Genomic DNA, 19,514 nt, shown 5'->3' on the forward strand with positions numbered 1-19,514 from the left:
GCCCAGAGGATGGGGCAAAGGAGGTGAGGGGGTGGGGGCAGAAAGTGGAAATTAAAGCAGAAAACAGAACATTGCCAGAGAGCAGGAAAGGGGGTGAAAGGAGACAATTTTAGAGAAGAAAATTTTTGGTCACTACCCGGATTCGAACCCGGGACCTTTGAATAAGAGGCCAACACCTTAACCTCTAGGCCACGAGAGCTTGGGGGGGGGGTTGTTTTGGAAGGGGTTTGAACAGTTTAAAATTTCAAACTTATTAAGAATTAACCATAATGTGTATTTACGCATTTAAAGAACTTGTTCAGGGTCTCTCGATGTCAAGAGGTTGCAACGTTTGTCTCTCATTCAATAGGTCCCGGGTTTGAAACCTGACAGCGACGGAAAATTTTCTTCGCTCAAATGTTCTTCTTTCACCTCTTTTCCTGCTCTCTAACCATGTTCTGTCGTTTGCTTTCGTCTCCACGTTCTGTCCCACCTCATCCCCCCTTTGCCCCCTCCTCTGGGCTCCTGCAACCTTTCTACTGCTACTCCAGTAAGATCTAACACCTAGCCTTCTTAGATAAGGCAAGGGTAAACAATCTTGGAGGTTCAAAATCGAATGAGAAAAGAAGCTTCGCCGTCATGTGGACAAAATTGAGATGAAGTTTCATCGGCTGCTAAATTGGTTTATGTTACACAAAATATGGTCGGCGCCAGAAGTTGATCTTGAATTAGAGATGCATAATTTCAACTTTTTTTGAGAATCACCAGCCTGGAATTATTTTTACAATCGAAACCACAGCTGAAGTTCAGAATTTAGGATCGGGACATGATTGGACAATAACCCAGAGGAGGCGTTGACTAACATCAGACCTGGCATGTAGGTTAAATAAGGATGGGGGCATGGACAGGATAATGATGATTACGTTGGATTGACATCGAAAAGCGATGCTGATAAAAATTCGACATCGTTTCGACATCAGATTTCCATCGGAAAAACCATGGCTATACAATACATCATTTTGGCAGTGGCTTGCAATCGAAAAACGAAGGTGTTTGTAATCCGACATCGATTCGACGTCGGATTGCTATCGGAAATCATCGGTTTTCCTAGTCCATCAGGCATAGTATAGACATCAAATAGATGTTGGGATGTCAGGCGGACACAGTCTAGTTGGTCATTCTCTGCAAGGTGTCAATTTAGATGGAGACAACAATGAAAAGTTCAAGAATATCTAATTTGAGCTTAAACCAAAGTGGCCAATACGGATCGCTTTTTCTTTGGGTTTTTTTCTAAGGGTTTTACGCGCTCAGATGCATAAGGTCATATGAGCGCGCGGGACACACCTAACATTTTCAGTTGGTAGGAAATTTTTGAATTTTGCCCGGGTGATGGCCGAAGCCTACTCTAATCGATTTTATACCACCAAGAGACCTTTAACGTGCGCAACTTGCACACGGGACCTCCGAGATTTTTTGCCCTTGTCCGAGATGGCTATGTGTAGATCTTTCCTACCAGAAGATAAGGAGTATGGCTGAAAGACAGCAGTAGAAGGAGCCAAGGAGTAGCAGCAGAAAGGCGGCAGAAAGAGTCAGGAGCCATGGGGAGGGGGCAAAGGAGGTGACGGGGTGGGGGATGGAAAGAGGAGAGGAAAGCAGACGAAAGAACATTGCTAGAGAGAAGGAAAGGAGGGGAAAGGAGACGATTTTAGAGAAGAAATTTTTCGGTCGCTACCCGGATTCGAACCCGGGACCTTTGAATGAGAGGCAAACACTTTCACCTCTAGGCCACGAGAGCCCCACGGATCGTTTGAGGGTGCCATCGGTAGTTAATGTTAAAAAATAAAATGTTTTAAAAATCAATCAATTCGGTTTGTCTTTCTGACCTTTTCCCCGCACTAAATGATTTCTCGTCGATGAGCGTCTATTTGCTCAAACAAACAAAGAGTGATCGACTTAAAAATGGTCAAACCGAAGGAAATTCAGCGATCCCACAGATTTTGGTGCGTACTCTACTTAATAGTTAGAGTGCATGGTCTAGGATTATAACAAGTAATACATATTGCTTACCTTCACATTCCTGCGTGTTACAATCTTGGTCCTCATTGAGTGGGTCACTGCATGTTCTGCCTCCGTGCGCGGGGCTGGGGCTGTTACAGGCACGGATTCGAGTCTGGCTGCCACCTGGAGCAAGAGCATAATAATAATGTCACTCAAAAAACAACCAAATAAACAAACGTTATTAACATTTTTTGTGAAATGGTATAGGTTTAACGCCCCTATCAGGGGGTCAGGGTAGAGGGTTAGGGACTGACGCTGAGTGTGTACGCCCTCTAGGTATATGAGGCAGTAAATGGTGGGGGTTAGGTTGAGATATCGTCTTTTCACGGCGCCTGTTTTACAGCACTTGCAACACAATTAGGTCATAATATAAGTGCCGAAGATTAGAAGTGTTACAAGAGAGTAACAGACACGCAACAGACGGAGGAGAGATGAGGACGATAAATATATTCGATTGGAAAGAAAGAGCAAATCACAGAGTACCCGCCAACCAGCCACGCTAATTGTCCGAATTCGATTCCCACTTGGAGCGAATTTTTATAATAAGAGTATTTCAGGTCTTCTGCTGTTATTTGGTATCTCATTCATTAGGGCTGAAGCCCGCCTCCTAAATGATCTAAATTGTGTTGATGAGAGCGTAAAGGTATAAAATCTGCGTTTCAAAAGATTGTATTTACTTGTTCACTATTTCAGGGGTAAAAGGGGGGGGTAATCGCATTGTAGCGGGGGGGGGCTTACCCCTGAAATAATGAACAAGTAAATAAAATAGATTCTAAATCTTTCCTAAAAAGAATAATAAACACTTACAAAATGAAAAAAAAACAAAAAAACAACAACGACAAGAACCCCCCAAAACAAACAAACAAAAGAAGAGAGGGAAAAGGAAACAGTCCAAACAAAACCAAAGACGAAGCAAAAGCAAACAAACGAATAGACACGAGAAAATATATAAGGGGAGGGGGGGGGGTTGCATTTGTGAGGCAGTGTGGTGAATTCGGGCACTCGCCAAAATAATGTTACTGAAAAGAAAAAACGCCTCAGCATATATTCTCGACGGTTTGGCAATTTTTATTGGGGTTTTTTTCCCTTAACTCCGTAAACAAACACATTTATTATTATTTTCAAAAAAGCCCCATTGCTTACAGGTGTACAAAAATGTACATTATCAGTTTCCAAGTACTCTCCTGCTATGAAGGTCACCAAACTTAATGGCGGCCATTTTCTCGCTAACCTTTTCTCTGAAACCAGGCGACCCCACCTCTTTCAATCTTAGATATCTCGCCATTTCAAGAGATAAGTACTTGTTTCATCGAAAGCAAGACGAATGAACAAGTTTTAAGTAGCGGGTTTCACGAACAAATTTAAAAGCGATTAATTTGACGAAAATATATGTCACTAGATAGAGCTAAAGAAGCTGAGAAAGAAAAAAAACACTGCATGAAGATTGGATAAACGGTTCAAAAGTTATGCAAGTTTATTTTTGCGAATTAGAGCATTTTTCGGGGATAATTAATTACTTAGGTATAGACAAGAGGATGGCACCAAAATGTGCGAAATGAGGCATGAGAAAGACAACTTGGCAACAGTTTTCCTTAGTTCAAAGAAAAAGTTCCCTGTAAAACATATGATAATCATACATTTCCAGAAAGGTTATGCAATTGCCTACATGATAAACAGTGTATTACGTAATATGCAAAGTCATGTGACCAAATATGGCCGCCAATATGGCCGCCCATTGACGAAACGCGCAACTGATTTTGACTTAAAAGTAACATAACATTAATGTTTTAAGTCAAAAGTGAACAAAATTATATATTTTCTTAATCAGCACGACTAGGCTGTAAAAAAAGCAACAATAAATCCATTCTATTTTTAAAAATTCATATTTCACCCCGAAAAAATGAATGTAGTTGGGCACGGAAAACACGGACACTGAAAATCATGAATAGCTCGTACAAATTGCGATTCCCTGAATGATATCTCTTCAATTTTTCATCACCTTTAGCCCTTAACCCGAATTATGGATGTGTTGAAGACGTTTGTCATCCCCCGATGTATTTAAATTATTCGTGCCTGACTTTAGTGATTTTGAATCTAATTCCCAAATGCCATCAGTCTTGAGAAAAAGTATACATTCTTTACATCGGCAAAAAGTGATGCATCCAATGAAAGAGCATACAACCAAAGAACAGATGGATACCGAGGAAGAGAACCAGCGTCTGTGGTGTGGCTCTACTTTCATAAGCAGGAGATCTAGTGTTGATTCCCAAGAGGGAGAAAATTGTTATCTATACTCTTCAAAAAAAGAAAAGCATAACCAAGTGCATGTGTTTTCGTGATAATAAAATATGTAAAGATGAGGTTTTGGGCATGCTAGTTTTTCTTCACACATATCTTGAACTTTTCACAACAAAATTCATTGTTTACTGAGAGTTACAGATAGGCACAGCCTAAACTGTTGAATTGTGTGATAATTGAGTGTTAAAAAGCTCATAACTTGTCTAATTTTGTGAGTAGTCGAACGAAATTTGGCGTATGAGTATGAGTTCATTCACTGGGTGGCTCTATAATGGCCGAAAAAATGGTTTGTCAGTTCAGCGATACGCCATGCCACGACTAACGATAGAAGAGCAAAACCAGGCTATTGGACGCTTGCAAGCCGGAGAAAGTCAAACTGATGTTGCCATACATTTCAACGTGTCATAGTCTACCATCAGGCGACTTTTTGCAAGGTTTCAACAGTCCAACTCAACAGTCCAACTCAACAGTCCAACTCAACAGTCCAACTCAACAGTCCAACTCAACAGTCCAACTCAACAGTCCAACTCAACAGTCCAACTCAACAGTCCAACTCAACAGTCCAACTCAACAGTCCAACTCAACAGTCCAACTCAACAGTCCAACTCAACAGTCCAACTCAACAGTCCAACTCAACAGTCCAACTCAACAGTCCAACTCCACTGACGATCAACCGAGAAGTGGACGGCAACAACTGGAGCCCAGGATCGCTTTATTCAGCGTCATCACCTGCGGGATCGTTTTGTGCCTGCCTTTTCAACCGTCCAAGCGCTTCGGAATGTCATCAGAATTTCCGACTAGACAGTACGCGACCGACTCCGAGAAAGAGGGCTCCGCGCATATCGACCTTTATGGACATTGTTGACGGACCGGCATCGCCAACAGCGACGACAATGGGCCACTCAGCACGTCAACTGGAAGCTACAGAACTGGCGGCACGTATGGTTTAGTGATGAATCCAATTTTCTCATCTCTCGACACGACAGACGACGTCGAGTTTTCCGACATCGAAATGAGAGGTTCGCAACTGCATGCATCTCCCAGGCCTTATCGCATGGTGGTGGCAGTATGATGGTGTGGGGAGCAATCAACCACACACAGGAGGAACCTGGTGAGAGTACAAGGTAATCTGGCAGCCCAGGCCTACATCAACAACGTTCTCCTACCACATGCCTTTCCATTGCTTCAACAACCAGGGGCAATCTTCCAACAGGACAATGCCAGACCGCATACTGCCAGAGTAACTAGAGACTTTCTGGCTAGAAACAATGTCCAGACACTCCCATGGCCTTCAAATTCACCGAATATGAACGCTATAGAACACATTAAGGATGCTGTGGACAGACGTCTCCGGAACAGAGTTGTCGGCCCCTGCCATTCCTGATGAACTGTTTGCCGCCTTAGATGAAGAGTGGAGGGCAATATCCCTCCCCAACATTCGTCGTCTCATCACCTCCAAGCCCAGAAGATGTCAAGCGGTACTCCAGTCAGCAGGAGGCCACACCCAGTATGAATGGCCGCCCTCGGACGGACAGATTGGAGCATCCAATTGATGGTTCAAAATCAATTCAATTTTATTGATAATCAATAAACAGCAATGACTAAAATTTCAAAACGTATTTTCTTTCCTTCATTTATATCAACAGTTATTGAGTGCTTTACGATTATACACGGTGGCCAATTTGGTTATGCGGTTTTTATTGTTTTTTGTTGTTGTTTTTTTTAAACAGTATAGTATCTCTGTCTTTCTACTGTGTTGTAGTCATAGATGTACACTATAGTACTAGATACAGTACGCCCCTCTCTCGCCTTGCTGCGCGATGGCCACATTTGACAGCGGCGTCCGCCATGTTTTTTGTGGCAAGTTGTGTGAAGGAGTTCATGCTAAAGCAATGGGCTAGACATGTTTTCTCTCTCTCTCATACGCGACAGGCGAGGCTTGGTTCTTGTTGATTTTTTTTTTACATGGGCGCCGTGGCGTACTATATCTAAATTACTAAATTGCAATAATACGGCGTTCTTTCTTCAACTAGATCTACAAATAAATGTATTATTAAATAGATAGAGATAGAGATATGGGCTTTAAAAAAAAAGAAGAAAAAAAACCAAACCTTTATTTCTTCATCAGCACTTTATCTACGAGGTGGTTTATTTCTTATTGACCGAATCAAAGCGTATAGGGCCTATAGAACTTTTAAAAAGAAGTATGAAAAGATGTGGGTGTCATGGGAACCTCCCAAAACCACCCCACCCTCTCTCTCCTCCCGAATCCCAATACCAACCCCCCCCCCCCCCTAGCTGCTAATCAACCTTAACTTCACATGGCCCAGAACCTTACTGATGGCTCTTTATGTTTAAAAAAAAACACAACCCGGAGTGACTATTTGTGTCTATAAGACATATTATGCACTAAAATAGATGATGTAATAAAAGACATCACTGAACTGCCTGACAGAACCAGTAAGACGTTCATCCAGAAAGGGACAAAAGGTTTCACATGCTTGCACCTTTAAGAGAATCGCTTTGAATCAAAACATAACGTTAGAATCAAATAAAACATGTAAGACTAAGAGCAGAGACACGCCCACTCACATGTAAACAAACTTTTTAGCCACATCAAAAATGGCCGCCAACAAACTCAAATGTGTCCGTGTCACGAAACCTCGTACGGACTCTAGTTTAAAAGGGGGTAACTCTATGGTTGTAGTATCTCTCTCAGACCAGGTTGGCCCGAACAGACAGGAAGGGGGTGTAAAACCACCTACATTTAATTAACTAAAAAAACACACACACGAAGAAGCAGGGCAGGAAAAGCAGAATAAAACAATAATAAATCAACAAGACAGAGAGTGCTGGAACAGTAGGAGAAACACTGAACAAAAACAATATAAGCATACATAAAAATTAAGAGAAAGATAATTGCTTCTCGCCTCGACACCATAAGTATAAAAGGTAACAGAGGCTGCTAAAGGTAGGCAAAGTACATAATAAGTAAACTCCCTACGATACCATGCCATATTACCAATCAGCAATATTCTCAGTCAATAACAAGATTCCGTTTTTTCATTTCACAACTGAAGTTCAAAGTAACATGGGCTTCTGAGCCACTGTACTTGGCAGGAGCAACAATCATAATAATATCCTTCTTCTGAGGAGCTCAATACTAATTATTATTTCACCTTGCCTTGCTGCCAAGTGAACTTATCATCAAGATTTTTCAATGTATTTTTAACTCTGCACCAAATGACTACTGCGTAATCTAGCATCTGCGTTTGTTGCCATTTTTTGTCCAAAAGTTGCCAAAAGTTGCCAAAAGTTGCTACAAAAAGTTGTCAAAGAAGTTGAAATTAATTTTCAAGCTTTCAACTCTCTGTAACGACGTAACATAACAATATGTTGATAGAGGTAACAATCTATAGCACCAGAATTTCTTGTGCTCTGTTTTGAGCATCCAGGACATCATTTGTAGTCACCAAGAGGGTAAAAACTAGGGCTGGATTCTGCACGGTTAATCGAAGGCTTGCAAAGCAGCAGACGGCTCGCGCTAGAGGCTTGCGAGCAGGCTTATGATTTGCTTTGCCTCCCGCTTGCTACCGGGGGAAACTTCCGGTGAGTTGTGACTCGCCGACAGTCCTGCTGTACTGTGTCGTGACGCCGCGAACCTTCGTTGCTGTGGGCTCAGTACATATTACAAAAGATTCTCTGATTATTTGCGTTGAGAGGCTTGCACCAAAAGTGTAAGATCGTTTTTTTTTTTTTACATAGTTCGGTTGTAAAAAACAAAAGGCTCTATTCAATGCACTTAAAAATTAATATTGGATCGGCTATTCTTACATGTTAAGTGTTGTTTATTTTTAATGTGCACGAGCCAAGCGCTTCATCGTCGCACGCAAAAGACCCCCTGTTCGATTCCCGTATGGGGAGAAATTTTTACTGAGAGCCTCTGTCTTTCTGCTGGGGCGTTGTTCCCTCTCAGCCCAGGTTGGTCCTGACATTGGGTTGAAGTAGGCCTAGCCCGTCTCCTAAATGTTCTGTATTATGTCAGTGTGAGTGTAACACATCTACATAATAGTTTACATACATACGATACAAAAGCTAATCACAACGACCCCTGGAGTTTTCCATTCTAGGGTAAGTCTATTTATTCTTATTACTACCAGAAACCTAGGTCTCTGTTACTACAATACCACGCTCCCTTTCACTTATCCACTCGCTTAGCTGATCAACGGCGGGAAGTTAAAAATAACTTCTCTCTCTTCACCAAAACAAGCCCAGCATCTCCCTCCTCCACGGTACACACAGCGAGCGGTACTGCTGTTTGAACATATCGAGCGGTCTTGCGGCGTGCCGCTCGCTCGCTCTATCGAGACAGCACAAGTCAGCAGGTCATGTTTCGAGCTTGTCCTGGGACAATTCACTAGGCCTAGCGCAAATCAGTACTGTGTGAATCGTGGGGCTTGTTGCTGCGGACGGGATTTGAGACTTGCGGCTGTCCGCTGCTTTGCAAAGCCTTCGATTAATTGAGCAGACTACAGAGCTACACCGCGCAGTGACACTGTGGGCGGGATCTCTCACTCTCCCCCTCTCTCTTTTTCTGACGTAAATGGCATCGTGGATTGCAAGCAGGGTGGGGATGATGAGGGGGTCTGACACGAGTGGCTTCGCGGATTGCTAGTTACTGTGGACTTGAAGTTTAGACTAGACCAAGGAGGTTACAGTTTGCGCTAGACCAACTTATCATGCTGGTGATTTGATTTGATGATTTGACCTAGTGATTTGAGGCTTGTGACTTGAACTAGGGGCTTGAGAGCACGAGCGGGTTTACTACCGGGGTACAGCCCTAGTAAAAACGTTGAAAATAAACGTTTCGCAATAGAATGAAATCAAAATTAGAATAGCACGTATAAATAACCACAAAAATTAACTAATTAGGGCACGTGTCCACCTATCTGAAGATTGGCTGTTTTAACCCTAAACGTGTGTAATTCAAGAAAAAGTAGGCTTGCAGGATACCACATGTAAATTATATTATGGAATCACACACAATTGGGGTGTGCCAGTGTCAGTATTCGGTTTTGGAGGAGACACGCTCTAACATAACACATTTACATTTTTAAAAGGGTGGGAACAGCATTAAATGGAATGACACTATGCGTAAAAATGCAAAAAAAGAAAAACGAATCATCAGAACAATTTTTTGAAAAATTAACTCACCAACAAATTAAAACGCAACAAAGAGGGAAAAATAAGAGACAGACAGCAATATAAACAGTAGGTAATGTAATGTACTTATATTCTCGGCATGAAAATAGATACACAGGGACATCTTAAAACTTATCAAAATACATGTCTAGTATGTTTTTGAAGTAGCTTTGTTGTTTTGTCTTTTTTGAAAACTTATGCAAAAATTGCGGCAGCGATTTGCGAATCCAAAAATGCCTAAAATTGCGACCGCGACAAACGTATATGCTAGCGTAATGCAAACAGAGTCTGGGAAAACGCATTTTGACCTGACCCCCCCCCCCCCCCCACACCGCCCATCGATCAAGAGTTTCTAGTACTTGAGCAGCGCTTTCTTCAATCAACCTTTTCCTTCTTGGATTGATACGATTTCACTCTTTTTATCACATTGGAGGAAGACCAAATCCCACCACATTTTTTAATATCCTTTGACTTTGAAAGTTTCATTTTAGTTTCAACTTTCTTATATTCAGTATTCAAATATAAAAAAAGTATCTTTGGCCGTTAATATAATATTGGTCACCCTTGTACTACCAGAACTAGCCATACCTTTGATGGCAGTTGTCTTTTTTTTACATCAGTTACATTAAAAATCCAGAGTTACTTGCCCCTGGTTTCTGGCTCTGCGGGTGAATTATTTTTTTACCTTACGAAGTGAACTAGGGTAGTGTAGTAAAGTTCGATTTTCCTCGACAAAACTTTAATCATTTTTAACAAAAATGATATTTCTAGAGAGTTAAATGATATATCTAGCAATATAACTTGCCCCGGGGGCGTTTTCCATTGTTAATAAAAAATAATTTAGAAGATAATATATATATTACCATAACTTTTTACACAAGCGTCGTACAAACTCCGTGTGGGTTGCAAACTCTTCAGCGTCCAATTCTACTACAGAATCACGTGATTTCAACGGCCACCTACAACGGCTAGCGATGGAAAATTCAGCTCGAATAAACCGTCTGAAATACGCTGCGCTCTAAATTTGTCAAAATTTGCGTGCCACGAGTTGTGGCAGAACGCGTACCGACCCTTGTAGTTTTAACTCAAAAATAATGTTACGCAGTTCTCCCCCAATTGAAACTAACATGGAAACAAAAAGCACATATAGACCTCTCAATTCATGTTGGTTTTATGATGCTAGGTTAAGAACTAATAAAGTTATGAGCCGAGAAAGAGGAAAAACCGGGATTTTAGCGGAAACCCCCTACTTTAAGAAGATACCAATAACTCCTCATGCCCCAAAACTGACGAGCGTTTGATTTCACTACGTCAGGACACATTTTTACCTCCGCAAGACACAGAGCACTCTGACCACTCGCTCCAGTCTTCTACTCCACCGTCAATGGCTGGGGAAGGAAGGAAGGAAGGAGGAAAGAAAACAGACAAGTTCAATCATCGAGTCCAGCTATCTCACTTTGTCTTTCCTACGAAAGATATACAAAACTAAAACAACAACGACATAAACAAACAAAGACAACAAGAAAACAACAACATACAAAATCAACAACAAAACAACAACAACAATAAAACAACAACAACAACAAAACAACAACAACAATAAAACAACAACAACAATAAAACAACAGCATACAAAAACGCTCATAAAAAGAGCACGAGCACGCTCGCACGCACACAAAACAAGCAAACACACGCACACACGTACACACGCACAGACACACACACACACTCACACAAATAGACCCATGACACTTGCATAAATATATATAACAACCTTTACAGTATCTCTCAGACTCCCCCCCCCCCCTTCTCTCTCTCTCTGTCTCTCTCTCTCTCTCTCTCTCTCTCTCTCTGTCTCTCTTTCTCTGTGTCTCTCTCTGTCTCTCTGTCTTTCTCTCTCTCTCTCTCTCTCTCCCTCCCTCCCTCTCTCTCTCTCTCTCTCTCTCTCTCTCTCTCTCTCTCTCTCTCTCACACACACACACACAGACACACATACACACACATAAGCAAATACACATACAAACAGACATATGCACACTAACACACACATATATACAAATCGACATACACACATACACACGCATAACATACAGAATACAGACACATAAGCTCATACACACACAAACACATGCACACATACACATTCACACACTTAACACACACATACACACTCAACACAGACATGTATACAGTGGGTGTTGCATTCAACGATGTTGCCGCTACTGGCTTGTTGTCTTCTTTGGATCCGACCTCTCGTTGAACGTGACTAAGGCTAAAGAATAGAAAGGAGACAAGTTATTATAATTATTATTATAGTAAACGATGTAATAATACCAGTAATTAAAACAGTTGTTCCCCCTGATGACAAACATCTCAAACAGCATCAGTGCGCATTTCTGCATGTTTAATTTCTTTTTTTTTTTTTTTTACCTGAACACTTCTCGTTTGGAAACATACCATCTCACTTCTAGGCCTAGATCTACATACTACATAAAGTACAGGCGGGAGCTTGGATTTTCTGATCAGGGGAAGAAAAGAAAATTGAAAAAAATGAAGGTCTCGATCTAGACCTGCGGTTTTCAACCTTTTTCAATCCGCGACCCCCTTTTGATTGTTCGGCAAATGGAACGATCCCTCATGCCCCAACCCCAAATAAAGTGTTAAAAAACAACTACAGTAGTGAGAGGGCTGTGCCTGTAGTTCAGCGACCAGTCTTGAAATTCTCGGGGAAGGATTGGGTAAAGCAAGGAGCATATATTCCTTGCTTTTGTCTTGTGTTGGACAAGGGTAGAAAATCCACGTTCGTAAATTTAAGTCAAGGCAAATGGGACAATGACTCGAACTGCTGTTTTGCTGATCTGAGATAATGACTCCTGGATTGAACACCAAAACTGTGCAAGAGATTTCTCCAGAAAAGTGTCGCGTGCTGACGAATCATGTCTCAATTCCAAAAGCTCGTCTTGAATGTCATCTGCAATGGCAGTGATGTCTGGTCCAGGAGTGAAAGGGTTTCTCACAAGAGCTTCTTCACCACAGTCAAGGTCAGGAAAGAAGTTCTTGAACTCATCTTCAAGTGATTTCAAATGTGCAGCAATGTCAACTTGAAGATCAGCAGACAGGGTCGCCCCTGGATTTAACACCTGTGAAAGGTTGGCAAACATAGCAATGTTTCCCTCTGTAACTTTCCGGTGCCAATTCTGAACTTGTGAAAGAAAGCCACCCAGAACGTCATTAAACTGTCGAGAGTGTGTCTGCTGATCTGGAAGTTTCAAGTTGAGTTTGTTGAGGTAGATCTAGTCAAACATATCAGACATGTGTTTGAATCCACAAATCATTTAAGAAGTGATGCTGAGCTCATCTTTTCCTTGCACTTTCAGGAAGAACTTGATCTCCTCTCTCAGCTCGAGGACCCGGCATACAACGTTTCCTTTATATAACCATCGAACTTGAGTGTAGAAAAGCAATGTTTCATGACGTGCACTCATGTCAGAACAGAGTTCCTTGAACAGTCGTGTATTTAGGGGGCTGCGTTTCATACAGTTGACAATCTTAACAGTCGATTCCAATGTATCCTTCGAAGTGGTACTGACAACCTTGCAAGCTAGTGCATATCTATGTATCATGCGGTGAACACCTTTTGCGTGTGGTGCTTTTTCCTTCACTTTTGCCGGAAAGCCCGACTTACGTCTAATCATGGCTGCGGTACCATCAGTACAAATGCCACACAATTCTTCCACTCAAGACCCTCGTTTAAAAAAAAATGAGGATACCTTGTCCATGATATCGTTAGCTGTTGTTGTGGTGTACAGTGGGGTGCAAAATAAAAATTCTTCTTTCACATATTTTTCAAAGATCAGTAACTATGAGCACGATACCGCATCAACTGATTCGTCAAGCTGGAACGAGAACATTGGGGAAGCTTTGATCTCCTCTGCAGCCTGTTCCTCAATGCTTGAAGACTTACGTGCTAGGGCTGGATTCTGCTCGGTTAATCGAAGGCTTGTAAAGCAGCAGGAGTCTTGCGCTAGAGTCTTGCGAGCAGGCTTGTGGTTTGATTTGCCTCCCGTTTGCTACCGGAGAGAACTTCCGGTGAGTTGTGACTCGCGGACAGTCCTACTGTACTGTGTCGTGACGTCGCGAACTCTCGTGGCACTGGGCTCACTACATATTACAGAAGATTCTCTGGTTATTTGCGTTGAGAGGCTTGCACCAAAAGTGCAAGATCGGTTGTTGTTTTTTCATAGTTCGGTTGTAAAAAACAAAAAGCTCTATTCAATGCACTTAAAATTAATATTGGATCGGCTATTCTTATGATGTTACGTCGCACGCAAAAGACCTCAGTTCGATTCCCGTATGGAGAGAAATTTTTACTGAGAATCTCCGTCTTTCTGCTGGGGCGTTCGTTGTTCCCTCTCAGCCCAGGTTGGCCCTGACATTGGGTTGAAGTAGGCCTAGCCCGTCTCCTAAATGTTCTGTATTATGTCACTGTGAGTGTAACACATCTACAAAATAGGTTACATACATACGATACAAAAGCCAATCACAACGACCCCTGGAGTTTTCCATTTTAGGGTAATCTAAGTCAACTTATTCTTATTACTACCAGAAACCTAGGTCTCTGTTACTACAATACCACGCTCCCTCTCACTTATCCATTCGCTTAGCTGATCAACGGCGGGAAGTTAAAAATAACTTCAGCTCTCTACGCCTTGCACCAAAACAAGCCCAGCCGTTCCCTTCCTCCACGGTTCAAAGTTCACACAGCGGGCAGTACTGTCTTGCTGTTTGAACACATCGGACTGTCTTGTCGCCCTCGAGACGGTCCTACGCCATCGAGCCCGTGCCGCTCGCTCGGTGTATCGAGACAGTACAAGTCAGCAGGTCAGGTTTGGAGCTTGTCTTGTGGCAAATCTCTAGGTCTAGCGCAAATCAGTACTGTGTGAATTGTGGGGCCTGTGGCAGCGGACGGGACTTAAGGCTTGCGCAGGCCTTCGATTAATCGAATAAACTACAGTAGAGGTGTGCGAGTCCAGCATATTAAGATTCGAGTCCAGACTCGAGTATCTGCTCTGGACTCGAGTAATTACTCGAGTAATCACTCGAGTCCCACGGCTCTTAAGACTCGAGTTATTACTCGAGTAATAGTATCCCGAAAGGGAATTTTAGTGGGTTTCAAAAAAGGTTTTGTTGAATATCGGAGAGAAAATAGAGTGCCTTCCTAGGAGGGAGCTTGAGTTGGCTTATGGCAATTCTAGACATATGCTGTTTATACCGTATTTATTTTATTTTATCTTAGGAAGTGGCTCTTCTCACCCCAGGTGAGAATAAAAATGTGATCGACCTCTCACCCCGGGTGAGACTAGCCAGTGTTGGCTATTCTCACCCGCTGTGAAACAAAACCAGGTGTTCCTAATTTCTGAATACTTCCTATCGGTGAGGATGATTAAATTGACAAACCCCTTTTTAAAAAAATGATATTATAACACAAAAGTAAAACTAATTTGGTGTTCTACAATGATGCTACGGCTGTTTCACTTTTAGAATAGAGCCGAACTACCCTAATCGGCATTTTGTTTTGCCCAGAAGTTCTCGCTATATCTAGGCTACTCCTCTCTCTCTCTCTCTCTCTCTCTCTCTCTCTCTCTCTCTCTCTCTCTCTCTCTCTCTCTCTCTCTTTCAATGCTCGCAGATAAAATTGCATGTTTTTAACACAAGAGGACTGGAACGTTTGTTTACACGACAGAATTCAATTTTAAAAAAGTGTAGATCTAGAATTCTGTGGTTTACACTGGGTATCACATCACGGTAAACGCACACATGAAGAGAATAGCCAAAAGGCTCGCTCTCTCACCCCGGGTGAGTGAGAAGCTTACAACTGTATAACAACTAAGCTAGATAAGAGGTAGTCTTCATCTTATCTTATCTTATTTTTTATTTTTAAAAAATAATTCTTTGTTACAACAGTAAGAATAAAATGTACACAAACCTCAGACAATGCACTTCATAAAAGAAAGAAGTTTGATTGGTCATCGTGGGTTTCTAACAGTGGTTTCCTTTTTGCTTTTTTCTGGGGGGGGGGGGGGGGGGTTCGGTTTTTTCCTTTGGGGAAGGGGTATTTTTGGGTTTTTTTGTTCCTTTTCCTTCAGTTTTAAAAAATTGCTTATCAAAATTGTTCTTTTATCAATTCTTCACTTTTTTAAAAACCAAATTTTTCTCCTTTTTTTCTGTTTTCCCCCTGCAGACTCGAGTCTGGACTCGAGTCCTTACTCGAGTCCTTACTCGAGTAATTTACTTATGACTCGAGTCTGGACTCGCCGCATGTATTACTCGAGTACTCGAGCCTGGACTCGTTACTCGCACACCTCTAAACTACAGCGCCACGCCGCGCAGTGACTGTGTTGGCGAGCGGCGAGATTTCTCACTCTCCACCTCTCTCTTTTTCTGACGTAAGTGGCTTCGCGGATTGCAAGCAGGGTGGGGATGATGAGGGGGCCTGACACGAGTGGCTTCGATGATTGCTAGTTGCTGTGGACATGAAGTTTAGACTAGACCAAGGAGGTTACAGTTTGCGCTAGACTCAACTTATCATGCTGGTGATTTGATTTGATGACTTGACCTAGTGATTTGAGGCTTGTGACTTGAACTAGGGGCTTGTGAGCACGAGCGGGTTTGCTACCGGGGTACAGCCCTATTACGTGCAGTACTCCTCTAGACAGTATCATTTGAAAGGGGAACTTGCTGCAATTTCTTTGCACTAGCCTCACCTAGCATCAGCTGTGCCATCTTTATTGTGCAAGGCGTTATAAATAATTTATTACATGAGTTGTGGTGTAAGATCATGATTTATCCTACGAGTGAAATTGCCAAGTTGTAATCACGAGTTTCAACGAGTGATTACAACTGGCAATTTCACAAGTAGGATAAATCATTTTCTAACACCACAACGAGTGTAATAAATTTATTATACCATACTGATATCAGCTGGCGAAATACATCAGTACCAACAAAGTTCAAAAGACCCGTCAATTGGACAAGAGGATCCATTCTAGAGTCTCACATGAAAACAACATTTTCATGCTCGTCGAAATCAGATTGAGAATTGGGAAAAATCTGGATTGTTTTCCTTTACTTTTAGCCACGCTAATTTACAAGTTGTACTATCCGTATGTCTCCCTCCGCGAAACAAACCCCAAACAAAACTATCATACCGTAAATATAAGCAAAGTAATCAGAAAACGTACGATTCAAAAGTTGAAAGAAACTGCATTAATATGGCATGTTGTTGTTAGAATAGAGATGACTTTGATTTTGATTTCAAACTTCGTAACCAAAACAAAACAAAGGCAAAGAGTTATTCTCTAGATCTAGATTCTAGATCTAATATCTAGATGTAGATTCTAGATTCTAGATTTAGATCTGATCTAGATCTAAATCTAACGCATTGCATTAAATTGGTCAAAGATGAAAAAAAGGCTTTTTAACAACAAAAGTTGTCAGGTTACTTGGATACTGATGAGCTAATGTAGTTAGATATCGAGTTTTTGTCTATCGATCCGGTAATATGGATTTCTTAAACTTATAATATTTCCAAAAAAGTAATTATTCAAGAGTGTTATACTTGTATATTAACAAATACCATATTTATCAATTACATATTATTTTAACGTTTAATCTTCTTTCATTTATATAGTTGATCATTTAGTATATGTAGTGATAGAATTAATGTAAACTAAAATTCGAAAGGCAATGCAAGTGATCTAAACAGTGGGTTTTTTAAAATGTTTGATAAAGTGACTATAAAATTTTAAACTTTGTTAATCTTTCATGATCAATTCATTATTCAAGCTGGTATAGGCCTAGGCCTGGACCTAGAGTATAGACTACACAGAGGGATAGAAGTAGAAGGCGAATATATGTAATGAATATAGGCCTAGATCTAGTGCGCGGGGCGTGGAGTAATTTATGCAAATTTTTATATTTCACTTGTGAGATATCAGCTTAGCCAGCTTATATTTCACGGATGAAATATAAGGATATATTTTACCGGAAGTGCAATGCTAAAACAGCTCCAAGTATGGTACAGTGGAACTCGGATTTAACGAGCTCGGGTTCAACGAGATGAGATAGATTCCCCTCTTTTTTCCTCTTTAAAATCAATAAAAAATAACCCAGATTCAACGAGCACTTAAATCAGCGAGCTCGGATTCAACGAGGTCGCTTCCAGGGTGAACAGCTCCAGAGGACGTGGCTTCGCTCATTTTTCTCCCAGAACAAACTTTATCTATTCCTGGATACCATCATCGTAAACCACTATTCGCTTTGCCGATTACATGCGACCAATCAGCGGCCTTTTTCATACCAACACATGCGTTTTTGGCACGTGCACGTGTCTACTCTAGCGTGTGTTGGGATCGGATGGGCGGCCTGCACACGTGTGACTGTTTGTGTGTGTCGAGGGGGGAGGGGGGGGGGGGGGCACTAGCGATCCGGGCGTTGAATGTCGCATATACTAACGCGTCACAGTCTTTGTTTTTCCCTCTCGGCAACTGATCACTAATGAATTGTGCGCTCGTCCATGAAATCTAAAATTGCAGTATGCTAGGCTCTACACAGCAACACAGCTTTTTGGTAAACAATCAACATGACTCAGATGTGTGCATTTGAACGAATCAGTCTCTCTTTGCCCAGCTCATAATATGCAGGCATTTCAGGCACTACTTGTGACTTCTCTTTATACATTACTTGCTCAGTGCCTGTAATTATCTACACAAAACCTCGAGTTTGCTATAACGAGAACTCGGATTCAACGAGACTTTATGTCAGGCCCAGCGACCTCGTTGAATCCGAGTTCCACTGTATAAAAGTGTATCTCATTTTGTGTTTGGTTTCCTTTGTTTTGCTATTCACAAAGGACCGTAAAATGAAGCCCCTAAGCTCGACACACTTTGTTGTTGAAATTGTCCCCTGGAGTCAAATTTTCTTTTTTTCAAGCTTGCTTCATGCCGATGAAAATATGCATACCAGGCTTCCCCCTGTGATCCCCTTCTCCGAAACCAGCACTAATGTGATGTAGCTCGTCATAAACGAGGCCTCAAGCTATTGTGCGTTGTCCTATGGTGAGGCTAAATTATACATTGAAACAAAAGAAAACACTGCAAACCAAACCTATGAGTGGCCTACATAAACAGGCATTACAAACTGGTGTAGCATTGTTGTTTCTCTGGTCTTCTTTAAAAGTTCAGGTGTTTTCTTATTTCAGCCAATTGAAGAGGTGTTTACTTTTTCTCTTATTTCAGCCAATTGAAGAGGGAATCGTACTTTGAAAGTTGTCAGGAAGAGAAAAAGAGCAATATTTTAGTTTTCAGAGGGTCATTAAAGCACAAAATCCTCAATGATCTCGAGACCTCCCAAGAATGGTCCAGGTTGAGAACCCCTGATTTAGACCTACCCTTCCAGAGTTCATACAGCTTCACATAGCCCGCATCGCGTTTCCACCTATCGTAGGCCAACCCTCACCCACCCTCTTGGCTTGGGGGCCCATAATAATAGGACCCATAATATTAGCAGGCACACTAAATCTAGCAATACAATGTGTTAGGAATCGAGGATGGGCCTTGTGCTTCGCGTGAAATGGAGAAAAAGAATTTGTTTTTCGCTTTTGGGGCCCCTAATTCCTTTTATTTGGTTATCGCGACCTCGTTCAAAGCGACTTCGGTCTGTGTGCAACCTCGTTGGAGCTGACGTACATTTACAAAGAAATATAGAGGAGAAAATCGGGGATTAAGGATTGCCTCGTTGGAGCCGACTTCTCGTTGAATGTGACCTCGATGAATGCGACACCCACTGTAGATATATCATACATACACACATTCACTCAAGAAGCAGTGGCAAATCACATTCCTTCGTATCAATGTGATCCTTTTCACAGTCCTTCTCCCCTCCATTTCACCCCCCCTCTCTCTCTCTCTCTCTTTCTC

The 19,514-nt window shown here is 41.7% G+C and overlaps 1 protein-coding gene across 1 annotated transcript in view; it reads right to left on the minus strand.

Moving 5' to 3' along the window:
* The window catches only part of LOC101847059 (mucin-like protein), a gene marked incomplete at its 5' end in the record, with an annotated part of 37,783 nt that overhangs the window by 5,218 nt on the left and 13,051 nt on the right, over positions 1-19,514 (minus strand). The window contains 2 exon segments of the mRNA XM_013086277.1: positions 2,047-2,160; positions 10,866-10,925. Of these exon segments, the coding sequence (XP_012941731.1) occupies positions 2,047-2,160; positions 10,866-10,925 (174 nt within the window).

Source organism: Aplysia californica, unplaced genomic scaffold, assembly GCF_000002075.1.
Source record: "Aplysia californica isolate F4 #8 unplaced genomic scaffold, AplCal3.0 scaffold00450, whole genome shotgun sequence".
NCBI classification, from domain to species: Eukaryota; Metazoa; Mollusca; class Gastropoda; order Aplysiida; family Aplysiidae; genus Aplysia; species Aplysia californica.